The 18046-nt window shown below is 41.0% G+C and overlaps 1 protein-coding gene and 1 pseudogene across 1 annotated transcript in view; both read right to left on the reverse strand.

Annotated features, from left to right (window-relative positions):
• The window catches only part of ABCB5 (ATP binding cassette subfamily B member 5), a 124935-nt gene that overhangs the window by 17538 nt on the left and 89351 nt on the right, over positions 1-18046 (reverse strand). The window contains exons 20-22 of the mRNA XM_075557582.1: positions 13164-13367; positions 9098-9198; positions 8188-8328 (exon numbers count right to left, since the gene is read on the reverse strand). Coding sequence (XP_075413697.1) covers positions 8188-8328; positions 9098-9198; positions 13164-13367 — 446 coding nt within the window. The remainder of the gene's footprint in view (positions 1-8187; positions 8329-9097; positions 9199-13163; positions 13368-18046) is intronic.
• LOC142456946 (L-lactate dehydrogenase A chain pseudogene) lies at positions 1894-2970 on the reverse strand (annotated as a pseudogene).

Genomic DNA, 18046 nt, shown 5'->3' on the forward strand with positions numbered 1-18046 from the left:
GACTCTGAAGCAGGGTATAGAGAGTTACATACCCTTGGTGGAGACTACGTCTTTGGGGACTATGCCATATGAGTCAGTTAGGAAAACTCTAGAGGCACAAATGGAAAACAAGACAGGAGAAAACAAAACAGACTTTCTGCTCTAATTTTGGAAACCCACAGGGGAAGTTCTACCTGGAATATAAGGTTACTGTGAGTCAGAATCAACTGGAGGGCAGTGAGTTTAGTTTTGAGTTTATTCTTTTAAGTCTGCACATTTATAGTGAAATAGCAAGTTGAAAGTGTTGTCAGCAGCAGCAGGGAGTGTTTTAATACAATATGTGTTTACTAGTAAGCTCAAACTAAAGCCTAACACATAACCACAAGATCAGCAGTTCAACTCCCATAGCTGCTCCAGGGAGAAAAGAAGAAGTTGTCTGCTCCGGTAAAGATTTACAGCTTCGGACACCTAAAGGGTAGTTCTAATCTGCCCTATAGGGTCTCTATGAGTCAGAATCAACGACATGGCAGTGACGTTAGGGGTTTAGCTAAAGGGATATTATATTCATTATAAACATCCATGGTATGTACTTTGGGACCCATTGGTCTCTAAGAAGGCTAAAGACATGGGTGTAAGACTATCCCAATTGTGAACTGTGTACAGCCCATACTGAGGCAGAGGCTGCAACCACAGGCTCCAACGTAGGCATGATTATGAGGATGGAGTAGGTCCAGACAGTGCTTTATTCTGTCGTACACAGGGTGGCTATGAATGGGAATTGAATCGGCCACATAGAACAATAACCACCAGGCCCACATTTACTAGCAATCTCTCTTTGGTTGCTTTCATAAAATGGGGATATTCTTACTCTGTCTGTAGTCAGGTTGAAAGATATTCAAATGGAAGGGATGCCAGCCAGCCCTATCTCACAGCGCTCCCTTTCTCCCCTCCACAACAACATGGCCTTCCTTCAGGACCCTGAGAAATACCAGTGTGATACTGCTCCTTAATCATTGCTCTTTTATGCCAACATGTCCTAACCATGTTCTGACAGATAATGCTTATGTTTCCAAAAGACCCTTTTAAGCAAATTTAATAAAAAGAAATTCAGGAAGTATAGTGGATGGGTATTGGGGCCCTTTCACTCTCCTGACTTTATAGTCAGAGAGTGACACTCAGCAGGGCGTTTGTAGTGATGTCGGGAATCAGCCCAGTGCCAGCCATCCACATGTTCAGAGAACTAAACCAGAGTTACTATAATTCTAATTTCCTTATAGGAAGGTTTGTCCGCAAGTACGGCAATAAGAAAAATGTTTACTGAACAGATTCTCTGGCATCTGGGGTCATACAATTGAGACTCTGCCCACTTATTGGTTATGTGATTTCAGATAAGCTAAGTGACCCATGTGAGTCTTCGTCTTCCCCATATGTAAAATGGGAATCGTCTACAGAAGATTATCTATTATGCGTAACAGATAATTCATGCTTTATAAGGACTCAATCGAGGTTCGCTGTGATTGTGATTTTTATATGTGATGGAATGGTTGGCAGTCCTAAGAGATTCCGTTCAGGAAAGTCCTGCCTGATGTCACTTGCAAGTGTGAAATGGAAAGTATGATTTTGAGGTTGCGCCACCCTTTTCAAGACCTTTTCAAGTGGTGCAATGGTTAAAGCGTCCAACCGATCACCAAAAGGTCCTTGGTTCAAACCTATCTGGTGATCTTCTCTTGCAAAGATCACAGTTAGGAAATCCTAGGCAGTTCTACTGTGTCCTATGGGGTCACTGTGGTTCAGAATCGACATGCCGGGTACACCACCACCACAACTACAATAGCATTCTTTTTTTTTTTCCTGGATCATAATTTTACTGCTTTAGTCACAGAGCAGATTAAAATAAAAGAGTACATGCACAAATCCCCCAACTGAGATCCATTTGTAGCCCAGACAGTGAAGTGGTTTGTACAAGACTTTAAAACTGCAGCTCTTTTTGGATCCCCCAAAGCGTATCTGCACTTTTCTTCAACCGGGCCTCTTCCTCGGTAGTCAGAGTCACCTTCATCACGTCTGAGATTCCGTTCTGTCCCAGGATGCACGGAACACTGAGGAAGACGTCCTCGTTTATGCCATAAAGGCCCTTAATCATGGTGGAAATGGGATGTACCCGCCTGAGATTCTTCATTATACTCTCTGCCAAGTCAGCCACAGACAGCCCAATGGCCCAGGAAGTATAGCCTTTCAGTTTGATCACCTCATAAGCACTTTCGACCACCTGTTTGTGGACCTCTTTCCATTGTTCCTTATCTGAATCAGTGCCTAAAGCAGGATGCAGGTTTTTCAGGGAGACACCAGCAACATTCACTCCATTCCAAACTGGCACACTAGAGTCTCCATGCTCCCCAAGGACCCATCCATGACATCTTAATGGGTGCACTCCCAGCCTCTCCCCCATGAGGTAACGGAACCGTGCTGAATCCAGATTGCAACCACTCCCAATAACACGGTTCTTGGGGAAGCCACATAGGTAAGGATATCCACTGGATTAGAAACAATGAGCAACTTGCAGTTTGGACTGTACTTTACGACGTTCGGAATGATGAACTTGAAGATGTTCACGTTGCGTTGGACCAAATTAAGACGACTTTCTCCCTCCTGCTGACGAGCTCCAGCCGTGATAATGACCAACTTGGAATTTGCAGTTACATCATAGTCTTTGCCAGAGACGATTTTTGGTGTTCGAAGGAAAAGGCTGCCATGCTGGAGATCCATCATTTCACCCTTCAATTTGTCTTCCATGACGTCAACAAGGGCGAGTTCATCTGCCAAGTCCTTCATTAAGATACTGATGGCACAGGCCATGCCCACAGCACCCACCCCAACAACTGTAATCTTATTCTGGGGGGTCTGTTCTTCCTTCAGGATATTCTGAATCAGCTGGTCCTTCAGAGTTGCCATGGCGCTGCTTTTGGAAGAGGAAGGAACCGGACTGCACGTCCGGCGAGCGGGAGGCCTACAATAGCATTCTTGATGAGGTCCCTGAGTAGCACAAATAATTTGCACTCAACTCACCTAACCCACACGTTGGCAGTGTGAACCCCCATGGGCAAAGGGTCTGGCGACCTGCACCTTTGAATATGACAGCCAAGAAAGTCCTGGGGGCTGGCTGTCCTCTGTAACACATGGTCTGCCATGAGTCAGAATCAACTCAGACACTGGGTTTTCGCTTTGATTTAAGAAAGTTCCTTGCTTGGTTTTAACTGAAACAAAACTCAATACATGGAAGTAGACTTCCAATGATAATCACCTCACTCACATGCATAGTTGACCCTGAGCTAGAACTGATTATTGGCCAAAGTATCTCATGGATGTAGGCGGGGAGGAAAAAGAAAAGTCATTATCAATGGACAACAGGAGTAGTTTGGAGAAGTCCACATTGGAAACCAATTTCCAGGAATGACTGGCTCCCTAATAGAAGGTTGCCGCAACAGTGACTTATTTACTGTGTCCCTTCTACCCAGAGCTTCTCACTCAGTGGTTCCCCACCTCCCTCATGCCGCCACCCTTTCATACAGTTCCTCATGTGGTGGTGACCCCCCACCCATCAAATTATTTTGGTTGCTACTTCATAACTGTAATTTTGCTACTGCTATGAATTGGGCGACCCCTGTGAAAGGGTGATTTGACTCCCAAAGGGGTTGTGACCCACAGGAGTATAACTCCCCCCTAATAACTTTCTCTTGCTTGGGTCTGGTAAGAAGGTGGTGGTTGGGGTGGGGTGGGGGGATACTGATAGGATTCATCTGTGAGCAATTGGAGAATTCCTTGGAGCGCCATCCTGCTGCATACCCTCTGAGAAACAGGAGGGGGGAATCTCATTATCAGCAAAAGCCAGGAATGGAATGAGTCCTCTGGACCCAAGAGTCCTGTGCAGTGGTCCTCTTGGACCCAGAAGACAGCTACACCATCAGAGGAGCAGCAGCAGAATGAGGAGTCCAAGCATGGACTGGAGAGATGGGCCACCTCCCAACCCACTGACCAAGTAAATCTCAGTGCTTGTGTGCAGTGCAGGAAGCTGGCCTGTGGGCACTTAATTCAGGGAGCTGGGTTTGCTGAGACAGGGAGCTGAAGCTGAATTCCTTTGGGTTTAGGTTAATAGCACAGGGGTATTCTCCTTTGGGCATTTATTAGCAGTCCCCAAAGAACTTTGTAGCATGTCCCGATAAACAGCCAACCCTGAACATTTCTCATGGGCTTTACAACTTGGCAACCTCCTTAAAAAACCCTTTAATCATGAGCTTTCTCTGCGAGTTCTGTGTAGCCGTCGCAAGATAGTAGAACCAAGAGAGGTAAAATAGAAAACACTAGTCAAAATAACCAGTGGTTTCTCGCACACCACTCCAAAATGTCCACTAACTTTTAATTGAGTCATTTATTCAATCAGTTCTTAATGCAATCATTTTTTTCATTCAATAATTTCTTAGTGTCATCTACTATGTACCAAACTCTAATTTGGGGGAAACATCAATGAACAAAACAAACTAACATCTACCCTCGCTGAGCTTCCTGTCCATATAATCAGTGAACAGGGAAACAAACAGGACAGTTTCCGATAGTAGCATGTGTATAAGCAGAACCAAACAGAGCAATGGGATTGAGGGTGACGAGGTAGGGGTGCCAGGGGAAGCGTCACAGCAGAGGCCTGGATGGTAAGAAAGAAGATACTGGGAATCTTGGAAGTCATAATTTCAGGCAGAAGGGGGAAAAATATTCTAAGGGCAGAAATAAAGAGTCCTGGTAGTGTAACAGGTTACACATTGAACTGCTACCTGCAAGTTCAGTGGTTCAATCCCACCTGTCATTCTGCAAAGAAAGCCGGGTCTGTTCCCACAGAGATACAAAGTTTCAGGGTCGATCTATTTTGTCCCACGGGGTTGCAGTGGGTCAGAATGAGTCCCTGACAGTGAGTTTGGTTTTGAGTGAGGCCCAGGAAGGATGAGTGGGCGGTAGAGGAGGTGGAAAAGAATGGAGGACAGGGATGCGTCATGTAGGGCACTGGTTCGCCACCTTCCTCACGCCACCACCCTTCCATACAGCTCCTCATGTGGTGGTGAGCCCCAACCATAACATTATTGTACTTGCTACTTCATGACTGTCATTTTGCTACTGTTATGAATTGTAATGTAAATATCTGATATGCGGTTGTATTTTCATTGTTACAAATTGAACATTATTAAAGCACAGTGATTAATCACAAAAACAATATGTAATTGGATATTGCGAAATATTTATTTCTAGTGACAAATAAATGAAATTTTGTCTTGAAGCATGGTGTAGCTTGGGTAACAGTACTCATATATAGGCATAACTGCATGTAGGCGGACCTGCCTGGAGACGGATAGAGGAGGGTGCCTCACCTCCCAAGACCATCAGAAATATGTGTTTTCCAATGGTCTTAGGTGACCCCTGTGAAAGGATCATTTGACCCTCAAAGGGGTCTTGACCCACAAGTTGAGAACCGCCGATGTAGGGCTTGTCGGCCATGAGAAGGAATTTGGCTTTATTCCAACACCAATGGGAAATCCATGGAACCCTTTAAGAGGTGTGATTAGATTTGTACTTTGAAAGAACTACAAAGGAAATAAGCCTTCAGTGATCTCCCTTTACCCATAATAGCGGGGTGGGAGGAAAGTGGTTACTAAACAGCGCACTGGAGAGATGAGGAGAGAAGATCAAAGGGATAAATCTGACTTGAACAGTTAAAATTTGTCAGTTGATCCTGTCTCTGATGCACACTGGACCTGATCTGGTTTTCAACATTTTCTGTATTTTTGTTTTGTTTGTTCATATTTGTGTATATCTCAGAGGTGTTAGGTCATTGGGGGTCTCCCTCTTGAAATTGTGTTATAGAACTTTTTGTCTTTTGGTATATGAAACCCAGGACTGGTGAACCTATAGGGACAGCAAGTAGAATAAGGGTTTTGGGGGCAGGGTTTAGTGGGGAGAAGGGGTAATAGGGAGAGAAGGTCAAGGAGTCCAGAAATAAAAAGGAATGTTTGGAAACTGATTGTAGTAGCAATTGCACAACACTGCTTGACGTGATTGAACTATGGAATGCTATATGTGTTAATTCCCAATTAACAATAAATTGAAAAGGTCATTATTGGTCTCATCTGTGGAGAATGAATTATAAGGAAGCAAGAGTGGAAGCAGGGACATCAGTGAGCAGGAGGCGGTGGGGATCCACTCCAGAGAGACAGGGACTTGGGTCAGGCTACGATGGAGGTGGTGATTTTGGAGTTAGAGTTGTCAGGACATAGTTAGAAGCAGTAAGATAGCTCTCAGGTTTTTCTCTCAGTTAACCACATGGCTGGTGACCCTGTTTGCCAACATGGGGAAGGCTGGGGAAGAACCACTTTTGGGGTAAAACATCTTGAGCTCTGTTTTAGACACACTAAGATAATGTTAATCCCTAGCGCGGTGTGATAGGTAGTTGGATAAGGATGTGGTATCAGGGGAAAGGATCAGGGTTGGACAGAGACAGAAGGGTGTCCCCAGCATATAGGTGGCATTTAAAACCACTGGACTGGATGAAATTACCAATGAAGATGTGACGCTGGAGACAGAGGCCTAGCAGAAAAAAAGGAGCTAGTGAAGGAAAAAGAGAAGGAAGTGCCAATGATGCAGGAGAAGGGAACAGCAAAAAGCTTCTCAGAGGCCTAGGGAAGAAACTGTTTCAGGAAGGAGAGCTCGAATGCTGCTGAGATGTCACATGAGGTGAAATTAGAAAGCTGAACTCAGATAGATGACAGCACAGGAGGATGGGATACTTATGAGTGGTGACCTTGACAATGAATCTTTCCAGTGGTTGGTGGGAACTAAACTTCAACTCCAGTGGGTTCGGTTCAGGAGAGATGAGAAGACAGGAGGCTTACGGGATACAAGAGTGTAGAAAACAGATTTGGGGATTTGTTTTGCTGCAGAAGAAAGCAGAGACATAGGAAATAGAGAATTTGGGGTTATGGGATTTCATTATTTTTGTTAAGATATGTCATTATAAAGAAAAGAAATAGTAGTGATAGAGAAAATAATGAAGAGAGAGCATTGCTTTCCCCTGAGATGCCCTTTGAGATGGAAAGATTCCCACGTATAGCCTCAGTTTTGTCATGCACATTAACTGCCCGACATTATTTTGAAGAGATTGATCCTTGTTATGATATTTATGCTTTGATGGGGTAATTGTCAAAATATATAACCTTTTTAGAGTCAAATATTGCATGGATTTCTTTGGTTCTAACTGGCTAGCAATGGTATTTGACTGTAGATTAAGATGTTTTCTAACAATACAGGGAGGCAGAGGAAGCTCATTCATAATTAAGTTTTCTAATTTCACCAATGGGATTTGGATATACCCATAAATCTTTTCTTGATTATATTTCCAGAATTTCAAAATAGAAGGTCCCAGTGCTTTGGAAAACAGCATCCTCATTAGAATCTGATGACCAGTTCCAAACATAAGAACAAAAGGCAATCCGGAAGGGCGTCTGCCATTTACATGTGTTGTTCTAGAGTGCTTGCTCAGCAGCACCAATTGACTGACATGTTTCAAGAAGACACTGCCACCCTGAGTTTCCGGAGCCCGGCACCTGGCGTCGAGTCTAATGTTTAGTGACCCTAATCGGACAGAGTGGAACTGCTCCGGAGGCTCTCCGAGGCTGTACACCTTTATCAAAGCAGAGCGCCTCAGCTTTCTCCCATACAGCTGCTGTTCGCTTAGAACTTCTGACCTCTTCATTTGCAGCCCAATGCTATCCCACTGAGCCACCAGGGCATTTGGAGTGTCTGGAAGGCTCACAAATTTCCTAAGGAATGGGTGATGAGAGGTCATAATTGAACCCCGTACAGTCCCAATTTCTAGGAAACTGAAACCAGCATCGCCCGCTTTCAAAAAATATGCCAGCCTTTTATCAGCAGGTCCACACTTCAATGACTATACATACATATATACACACACAGACATGTATGATATATATGTACACACGTACATGTGTATACATGAACATATGCATGCAATGTGTACACAGGTGTGCATGCACGTGAGCATATCTTTTGCACATACGTAATGGAAGTAACATTCTGCTAGACACTGGGGCGGGTTCCAGGTCATTGAAGTATCAGGCACACTCAGAGTGCTTTGACGTTTACACAACTCACACGAAGACGCCCTCGGAGGTCATCCGGCCAGCTTGAACTAAATGGGCTCCCAGACAAAAGGATGCTGCGTAGCTGAAAAACAGGAAGGCATGGCTGAACGCGTAACAGCTTCCAAAAATCTGGGCTTTCTTCAGGGCGCTTCTGAAACACACAACATTTAACAAACAACGGGCCATGAGATACAGTGAGGTCCATTTAAAGAACATTGCAGAGTAGTGAGTGCAGAAGAATTAGAAATGCTACAATTTACTGAAACATGCATTTCCCTCTAAGGACTGAAAGAGAAAGTGGGTTTCTACTGCTGAGAATTATTCACAGAGAAAAGAGAGCATAGCATGATTTTTCTCCACAGCTTGCTCCGTAGTTAAGTGCAGTCAGGTTTTGTTTACAGACAAGGACAAAGAATGAGCAAAGTCTGTGAAAGGCAGCTTAACACGAGCTGGAGAGATTTCGTTTAGAGGTGTTTAGAAATGTTCTCTATTATAATTTTGCGTTCACTTAGAGCATAAGTCGTGGACGTTAAGTAAGTGGTCCTGAATGTAAACACGAGAACAAGCGCACACCAGGACCTCGCTGACCAAGTCAACAGAGAACATCACTAAACCAACATGACAAGAAGTCCTGTTTTAAAATGAAAAGATGTGAGCAAACATATTGTGTACAGATCTGTTGTAAAATGTGAACTCGCTTAGGAATTTAATATAAAGAGCGGAACAATCTTTTGTCTCTCAAAAAAATCTCCCAAACCCCCTGCCATCGAGCTGGATCTGACACCTCGTGACTCAGCAGGGCAGAGGAGAACTGGCCCTGCGGAAGCTTCGAGGGCAAACGAGGCAGCAGGTGAATGTGTGGTGGGCTAGGGCAATACTGCCACATAGACTTCATGGAATCAGTAGGAAGCTGCAGTCACCTGTGTTGAATCTGAAGCGTCTCATCATACATTTGTTCAAAGGCTTTTTCTCTGGTGAGTGACACGACAGTACGGATATTCTCCAAAGCTTCAGTTGCTATCTTATAAAACAGGACAATAAAATATATAAGCAAAATGAGTAGCGATGAACCTTTTCCAGTTGTGAATGCTAGTTAGATACACTGGGGACATATTAAGAAGCTCCAGCCAATCCGTTTCCCTGACAAATACTTTTGACTTCCTTTTTGTTTCCCCCAAAATTCATTTCAAGATAATGACTTGAATGACCCAAGCCCATTGCTGTTAATTCAATGCTGAGTTGGGACCAGCCCATGTGTTGTTGAGAAGAACGGCTCCCTGGGTTTTTCTTGGCTGTCATCCTCCTGGAAGTAGTTCTAGTGGCACAGGAGATTGACAGTTCGAACCCACACCATGACTCTGTGGCAGAAAATCAGCCAATCTGCTCCTGTGAAGATTACAGCCCAGCAACCCCCCTGAGGCATCATAATTTGTCCCATGGGGCCACTATGAGTTGAAATCCACTCAGTGACACCTAACCATCTTTATCTTTGTGGCAGCTGGGTACATTCAAACCACCAACTTTCAGGGCAGCAAACCCCTAAATCAAGCTCTCTGCTATTGAATGGATTCTGACTCACAGGAACCCTACTGGGACAGAATAGAACTGTTCCTGTGGGTTTTATCCCACAGAGCCCCTGGTGGTTTTGAACTGCTGATCTTGTGGTTTGTAGCCCAATGCTTAACCGGTGTGCCAACCAGGGTTACAGCTGCAAACTCTTGGCCCCACCTCGGGACCTTCAAGATAATAGACCAAAGAAGTCTCTGTGTATTTGTGTGTGTTCCTCATTTTAATTATTTGGGGAATATATACCTAGCATTGATATTGCTGGATCCTATGGTGCTTCTTTGTTCAATTAAAAAAACCCAAACATTTTATTGAGGGCTCTTACAGCTCATGTAACAATCCATATAGCAATTGTATCAATTACATTTGTACTTATGTTGCCATGATTATTTTCTAGACATTTATTTTCTATTGAGCCCTTGGTGACAGCTCCTTTTAAAAAAAGTCAACTCATCTAAGTTTAACCTCCATCAATTTTTAAAAATTTAAACTGGTCCACTGACTGGGAGAAACTAAACACCGGAGAAGATTATGTCCATATATCATCTTGCGAAGGAGTTCTCCTAACTAGCAAAGAATAGGAAAATCAAATAAACAATTATTTTATTCTAGTACCAACATGCAAATCACAACCAAGGACTCAGGGGAAGCTAGTAAAGTAGTGAGATGGGGCTAGAAGGTTTAGTCATGTCTCAATGAAATTTAAGTCACAGACGACCCATACTCATATTGTTTCCAGAGCATGAGTAATCATGTGGAACTCAAAATAGAGGGACGATTTGTGGTTTGGAGTCAACTTACTGGACACAAGAACGCATGCTTGTTGGAAAGAGAGTCTGGCGGTGTTCATATTTGGTTTCTGGTCTGGCCGAGGGGCAGACTCAGATGGCAGGCATTCTTCGAGGGGAACATGGTTACAGAAGGCAACCAAACCTCTGGCCAGGGTGCACAACTCCAGGATTCTGCTCTTGGCTTTGAGGTTGAATTATCTAAATGCTCATTCGCTTCTCTACATTCACGTGAACTTTCACAACGAGCTCAGCCACTTGTAATTATAATAGATTTTGTAGTGTGCAAGGAAAATGGACAAAGAATGCTGAAGACTCGTGGCACTGAATTAGACACGTAGAAAGTGTTGAACTAGTGCATATGTGCTTTGTTGCACATATTTTTGCCTCTATTAAAAAATGACAGTCATAATGAGTGAAAAGGAGAGAGTGTTCTAAAATCCCCTGTGGTAATGATTGTACAAATCTTCTTGATGTGACTGAACTATTGAATTGTATGATAAATGGAAGAAGTGCCAATAAAACAAACAATCCCCCCTAAAAAAGAATACTGAAGGAAAAAGAACAAAGCAATTTTGTGATTACTTTTCAAAACAGATAAATGACCAATATCTTTACATAACCTTAGAAATGTATATGCAACTTAAAAAAAAGGTAATGTGAGCATTTAAAACCTGAAAAAGAAAACATTGGCGGAGTTTTGCAAAGATGCACATGCAATCAAAGAAGGACCAACATATGCCATTTTCAATATACTAAGCTGATGTTTGATAAATTAAAGATTGACTAAAAGTATTAGAAAATGACTCAGATAGCCTATTTGATGGATGTGGCTGTTTGGATAATGTGATATTGCTCCAATAATAGGAAAGAAAACCCCACGTAAGATGAAAAAACAAATAGGTGTTTCTTAGGGTGCATGTATAAATAAAGTTTAGGCATAAAAGTAAGATGAATAGACTATCATGAGCTGGGGTACCACTAATGAATAAATTTTTGTAATGAGAGAGGTGACTAAAATGTTTGCCTGTCTCTGAGACCAATCTTAACCAAAGTTGTTCAGTCTGAACAGCAGAAGACATTTTAAGAGTCCTCATCCAGGGCAAGAAATGTGGAAAGGTTAGCTAAAGAAAATTACCTTGAGTCATGTGCTTAGAACCCTTAGTCATGAATATTCATAAGACATTTAACATGCCAGCAATGATACAGTCACATTGACACAAATCGTAAATGAAATTACAATCTTTTTTTGTTTTTTTTTTTCTAGCCAGAGGATGGCTCATCAATATAGCAGTGTGGAAGGAAATGCCCTAAAGGTTAAGAGAAGACTCAGGGTTTTACATGACACAGCTTCTGAAGGGCTGTCTTGAGAAAAAAGGCTTGGGGGTCTTTAGCAAGAGTACAGCCATGGAGATTAAGATAGCAGGCCAATTAAAAAACAAAGACAGAAGTTACAAAGAGCTACCTGTTATTCAAAGCTTTCTGAGGGTAGGTCATGCTTTGCCTGCCACAGGATGGGAAGATGAAGGGGGATGAGCAGGTGAATGGCCATTTGGGATTTCTACTTTGACTGAAGGGTTGGATCTTCAATTCTTGTATTTAAAAAAATTGAAATGATTTTATCGACTTTCTATAATTCATGTACCATACATTCAATGGTTTAAATACATTATGAATCTTTGATTCTCTCAGATCTTATAATTTCACAAGGCAAATATTTCCCTAAACTCCAATTGAACAAGTACTTACATGTAAACATGTTTGATCCAGAAAAACAAGTGTCAAAGAATCTTAAAAATACTTACATTGTTTATTTTGACCAGTATAAAAATGGTTCTTGTCTCTAAAACCTTGTGTTAGGCACTTTCTATAAGCAGTGTGTTGCCTTCTATTCAGAAATGATTGCATTTCCCTTTTAGTTTGAAAAGACCCAGAGCAATGATTTTTTTTCAGGCACATGTAATTATTCAGCAATCAGAGCATGAGAAAAATCTCCCATGATGCAGCACAGTCATAATGCTTAAAGCTATTGAGTGTTTACTGTCGTCCAAAGGTCTGTGGATGTTGTGAATGGCTTATGTGCAGCTGCTAACCTGAAGGTGGGTGGTTTGAACCCACCCAAAGGCCTGGTGAGAAACTACCATCTGCTTCTATAAAACTTAGAGCCAGACAAGCCTTGTAGAGCAGTTCTTCTCTGCGCCACACGGGGCACCAGGACTCGGTAGGAACTCCAGGACAGCAGGCTTTTGTGGTTTACTGTGTTCCAGGCACTCTTATAATTGTGTGCATACACCAGTTCTGGCACGCTTTATAAAAAAAAATGTGTCAGTGAATACTATTCTTACTTCTACTTTACAGACAAGGAAACAAAGTTCCAGAAAAGTTTAAATAACTCGCTCATATCACTTAGCTACTAGAGATAGACTGAACTTGAACTCAGTCCATTTAACTTTCAGACCATTGCACTGTAACATATCGAGCACACCCCCTTCAACTGCTCTCACTGCCTCTTGGTCTATCTACACCTTCTACAGGTGCCTCAGGGAGGAAGCCAGCACATTATAGAAATGGGCACTCTGATTATTTTTTAATCTTAAACTATGGATGATGGTAAACGAAGTCTCCATTTTACCTTCCCAGCATGCTTAAGTTCTTGCTTGTCCTTGTTGGCAAACCCAATCATTGCTGCAGTTTCAATGATTCCTGTCAGAGCAAGCACCGGAGCGATAATCAGAATCAAGAGTGTCATCTCCCATCCATAGATGAAGGAAACAATAGCCGAGACTCCCATGCAGGTCGCATTTTGTACTATGGCACCAAGTCTTGAACCTATGGCCTATAATCAGAAACATTTTGGGGAAAAATGAGCAAGTTTTGCTTTTACAAGAATTCCTATTAGAGGTCCGTACAAAAACAAAGCAGGTCTTTAAAAAATGTATTTGTATTTAAATACATTTATACTTATATTCTTTGATTTACACTTCAAAATTAAATGATGCACATAGTTTTAAAATGCTCTCTACTAAGAAACGATTACACTTTATTTTGATCCTTTAAATATTTTTACCCCATGATTGAAATATTAAATTGTGTGATATGTGAAATATGTGCCAATAAAACTATTCAAAATGAAAAACAATACATTACTCCCAAACCAAACCCATGCTGTGGCATCAATACAATAATGAATAAAAGCCTTGGTTTTTAGGAAAAAAGGGGTATCTGCGATTAGCTGTAGCTTATTGATAGGGAAACTTGTGGCGTTCTATAAACGAGCTCCTCTTAATACGTTTTGCAAAATTTTACATTTGAACTCAAATTAAGTGTCATGAAATATTGAAGTTGTTTTTTCCCTTTCTTCTCCCTCTTCTTTCTTAAATGAAAGATACATGATTACACTCTTTCTGTCTCCCCAAACTTCACCAAATACTCAACAATAATAATACATATGTATGCACATGGGAATGTATGCACATACACACACACAATCTAGTCCACCTAAGTTATGCAATTAAAATGTAAATACAGCTGCTTCTCTTTGATGGCTACAGATAAACTCACAGGGATAAAGTTGACATTTGAAAAATCACAGAATCAGGGTTAATGTGAAAAAAAAAAGAACTACAAAAGAAGTCAATCTTTTTTTTAAATCTTTTTTTTTTTAAAGAAGTCAATCTTAAGCATTTTTCATTGTTTACTGTTTGTAAAGTTGTCACTTTTGCTAGGAATTTTATGGGAAATTAAACATTTAAATAATGAATAGCATTACAGCGCCAGTTTAATATCCATGCATAAAAGTGTTTGTAAAAGATGACTTGAGTTATGCATGTGAAATTTTTGGATGCAGGTTTTGCATATTTTATCTCATGGATGGCAAAAAGGAATAGAAGGGGATGTTTTAGCTTTCACACAGGCCAAAATTAGAATCTAATTCTACTTCAATAAGATTCTAGGATGAATGATCAATTCCTCTATGAATGGGGAAAAAACCCAAACCAAAGAAGATTGTGGTAGAATTTGCACATTTATCTTTCAAGTGAATTCTTCCTATTGGTTAAGATATCATGGCCATGCATGGTTACAACCCACAGCCCCTGAATTCAAGCTCAGTGCTTTTAACAATGAGGCTTTGTGTTGGTGAGACAAGGCTTGAGACGCAAAGGGGACTAAGCGGGGGCAAAAGCGAAGGTAGAAGATTTGCAAGGAGGAGCAGCATAGGCAAAAGGATACAAAACAATTGTTGGTAGCCTAAATATTCATGGCCCCAGTTGTAGCAGAGATATCAGACAAACCTTTAAGACCCTAGATGCTATTTTAGCTGATAACTGGGAACCATCTCAATTCTTCCAGCGCCCCTGTCTCTTCTGTGTTCCCTTCCTGAGGGCGAGTATCGAGCAGGGAGCAGGGCCATGATGCAAGAACTAATTGCTCTTAAGTTGGAACTAGGATTTAATGCAAGCCCTAAACCCATTCCTGGATCTATCCTTTTTTTTTTTATTTGTTGTAACTTGGGAATTAATACATATGTCATATCATTTCATCATTCAATCATGTCAAACAGAATTGTAAGATTAATAATCAGTCTCCAAACATGCTTTTCCTTCCTGGATTTCTTGATGCCATCTCCCTCTGAGTTCCCTCCCCCAACTCCCCAAGTGAGATGTCAACCAAGTCCACATGGAAGAACCCCATCATCATCAGTCACGGAAGGACTGGAACCCATATGATCTGAAATCAAAGAAGGGACCAGTATCAGAGCCTAAATTGTGAGAATCCGGGTGCAGAAGGCAATGGATGACAGTGGGAGCCCGAGATTCTTTTATGGAAACACTCAGGAAATAAGTCTGTAGAGAAGTCCCCTTATCTACAATTGAGGGCTGAGAGGAAAGTGGTCACTAAACAGAGTGCTTGAGAGAAAGGAGTATGGAAGATCAAAGGCAGAAATCTGACCTGAACAGCTAAAACTTTGTGAGTAGATGCCCCCTGTGATGTGGGCTGGACCTGATCTAGTTTCCAAATTTTTCTGTATTCTTGGTTTGTATTGTTTTCTTCAGCTTTTGATTGTTCATTTTAGAGGGTCTCTCAGAGGTGTTATGTCAATGGAGGCCACTCTTGAGGCTGTGGGATATGATTTTTTTTTTTGATATATGAAACCTAGGACTGATGAACCTAGAGGGCCAGCAAGTAAAATTAAAGGGTTCAGGGGTGGGGGGTACAGTGGTGATGGAGCAAAAGGGAAACGATGTCACGGAGTCCATGTAGAAAAAGAATGTTTGGAAGCTGATTGTGGTAGCAACTGTACATTCTACTTGACGTGATTGAAATATGGAATGATATCTGTACTAAATCCCAACTAATAATTTTTTTTAATTAGGCAACTTCTACTGTGCTCTAAGGAATCTCTTTAGCTCCATTATCTTTCAACACATGGCTGAGACATCATTAACTAGTTCCATAGTGTAGATGAAGAGATGGAGGCAGAGAGATGAGCTAACTGGCCCAAAATCATACAGTTCATAACTGGTCGGATAAAAAGACCAAGCCCTCTGTTCTCTGAACTACTGAGCAGTAAATTGCTGACGTAATGCTCTACCGACTCCAGCAAACCTTTGTATTCATCTTCTATTTCCTAATACTAAATTCATAGATTCACTGTATGTGTTTAAGGTACTTTCTGGCTTATTATCTGGATTGATATTGCTAACTTGATTCTGTAAAAGATGATACCACTTTGCACCCTCACACAACACATTTCATTGAAATACCAAAAAAATCATTATCTCTTTTTAAATAACAAAAGATTTGTTAATACTTCTGTGGGACTTGAGCATTCCTACCAGAGTAGGAAACTTTGCCCCACATCACAGTCAAGATTAAATGCTCTTAAAGGCCACAATTTACAAAGGATACCTGGTAGCATAGTGGTCATGCATTGGCCTGTTACCCAGAAGGTCAGCAGTTGGAAATCACCAGCTACTTTTTAGGAAAAAGATGGGATTTTCTATTCCCATAAAGAGTTACAGTCTCAGAAACTCGCAGGCCCAGTTCTCCCCTGTCCTATAGGGTTGCTATGGGTTGGCATTGACTCTGTGGCAGTGAGGTATTTCATATATGTCTGTCTACTTATCTATCTATCTATCTATCTATCTATCTATCTATCTATCTATCTACCTATCTATACACACACACACACACATACACACACACCATTTACGGCTTTGGAAATCCTATGGGGAAGTTCACTCTATCCTATAGAGTTACCAGAAGTTGGGATGGACTTGGCAGCTGTGATTTTGTTGTTGTTTGATGACCTTGGCACTACAGTGCAAGGAGTCCACTGCTAGTTAAAGGAAGGGGTGGGGGAATGGCAAACTACCTAGACTTGTCCTGGTTATTTGGTTTCAAATATCACTGTCTTGAAAAGTTTTATATAGAGTGCAGTTGTGATCTGTACCCATGAGGACACCCTGAGTTGGAATAAAACTGATGGCAACTAACAATACAAACGTAATAGTCAGAAATAAAGTTTAAAAATTAGAATCAAGTTTTGTAAACAAAATATTTTGTTTTGAACAATAAATGTCATTTAAATATTAATAAAAATTAACCTGCCATCAATTACTTGATATATTCCTATAAGATTGATTTTTAGTAATATTTAGCATAGAATATATATATGTTTAAATATTTGTACTTGATAGGCTGTATAAATATAAATACATATAATTACATTTTCCATGTTGTGAAACCATCATCACTGCCCATTTCCAAGTTTTTAATTTCTACAAATAGAAACTCAGCACCTTTTAAGTAATCATCACGTATCTTGTTGTAGGCAAAAATAAGAATTTCGGTTGATGAAAAGGAATGGTGAAATGTACAGGAAAAAAATACCTTGTGATTTTTTTGGAAACTAGCTTCCCAAAGAACAAAAGTGGCATTGTCCTTTGTAGAAAACAAATTATGATACAGCAAGTAAGCTGCTGACGGATGTACTTCCAATCAGACATGACCTTGGACTAAAACAATACACATTAAATCGGATACAGTCAATATTCCAGGAAACATAGGCTCTATTACTCTATTTCACTTACCTTTTTTCTCTTTAAATTATGATTGTCAAAGTAGCAGGGCTTCTAAAGATGTCCAGGGGTGTATCTTTTGACTTTGCAAGGGTTTTAAAATAACACTTATTTGTATTAAAGAGACATTTTTATGTTGACTCTAATAATTGGTTGTTATACCTCTTAAATGCAGCAACTTTCCCATGAGCTGTCATTGTTCCAGCCTTTGATTCTCTTGCTACTACATTTCATTCAAAGAAAATGGTTTGATTTACTCAGAAGTTATTATGAGAACAAAGATTAATCCTGCAGTGGGAAGTTTCAAATGATCAAGCAGTGTTTGTCAGATGCTCATATGGAATCAGGCCTGACAAATATTCTCATTAACTTATTTTGATGAGAGACAACACTACTTATTAGAAAACAGCCAATGAATGTCAGGAAAGTAATG

Source organism: Tenrec ecaudatus, chromosome 9 (assembly GCF_050624435.1).
Source record: "Tenrec ecaudatus isolate mTenEca1 chromosome 9, mTenEca1.hap1, whole genome shotgun sequence".
NCBI lineage: Eukaryota > Metazoa > Chordata > Mammalia > Afrosoricida > Tenrecidae > Tenrec > Tenrec ecaudatus.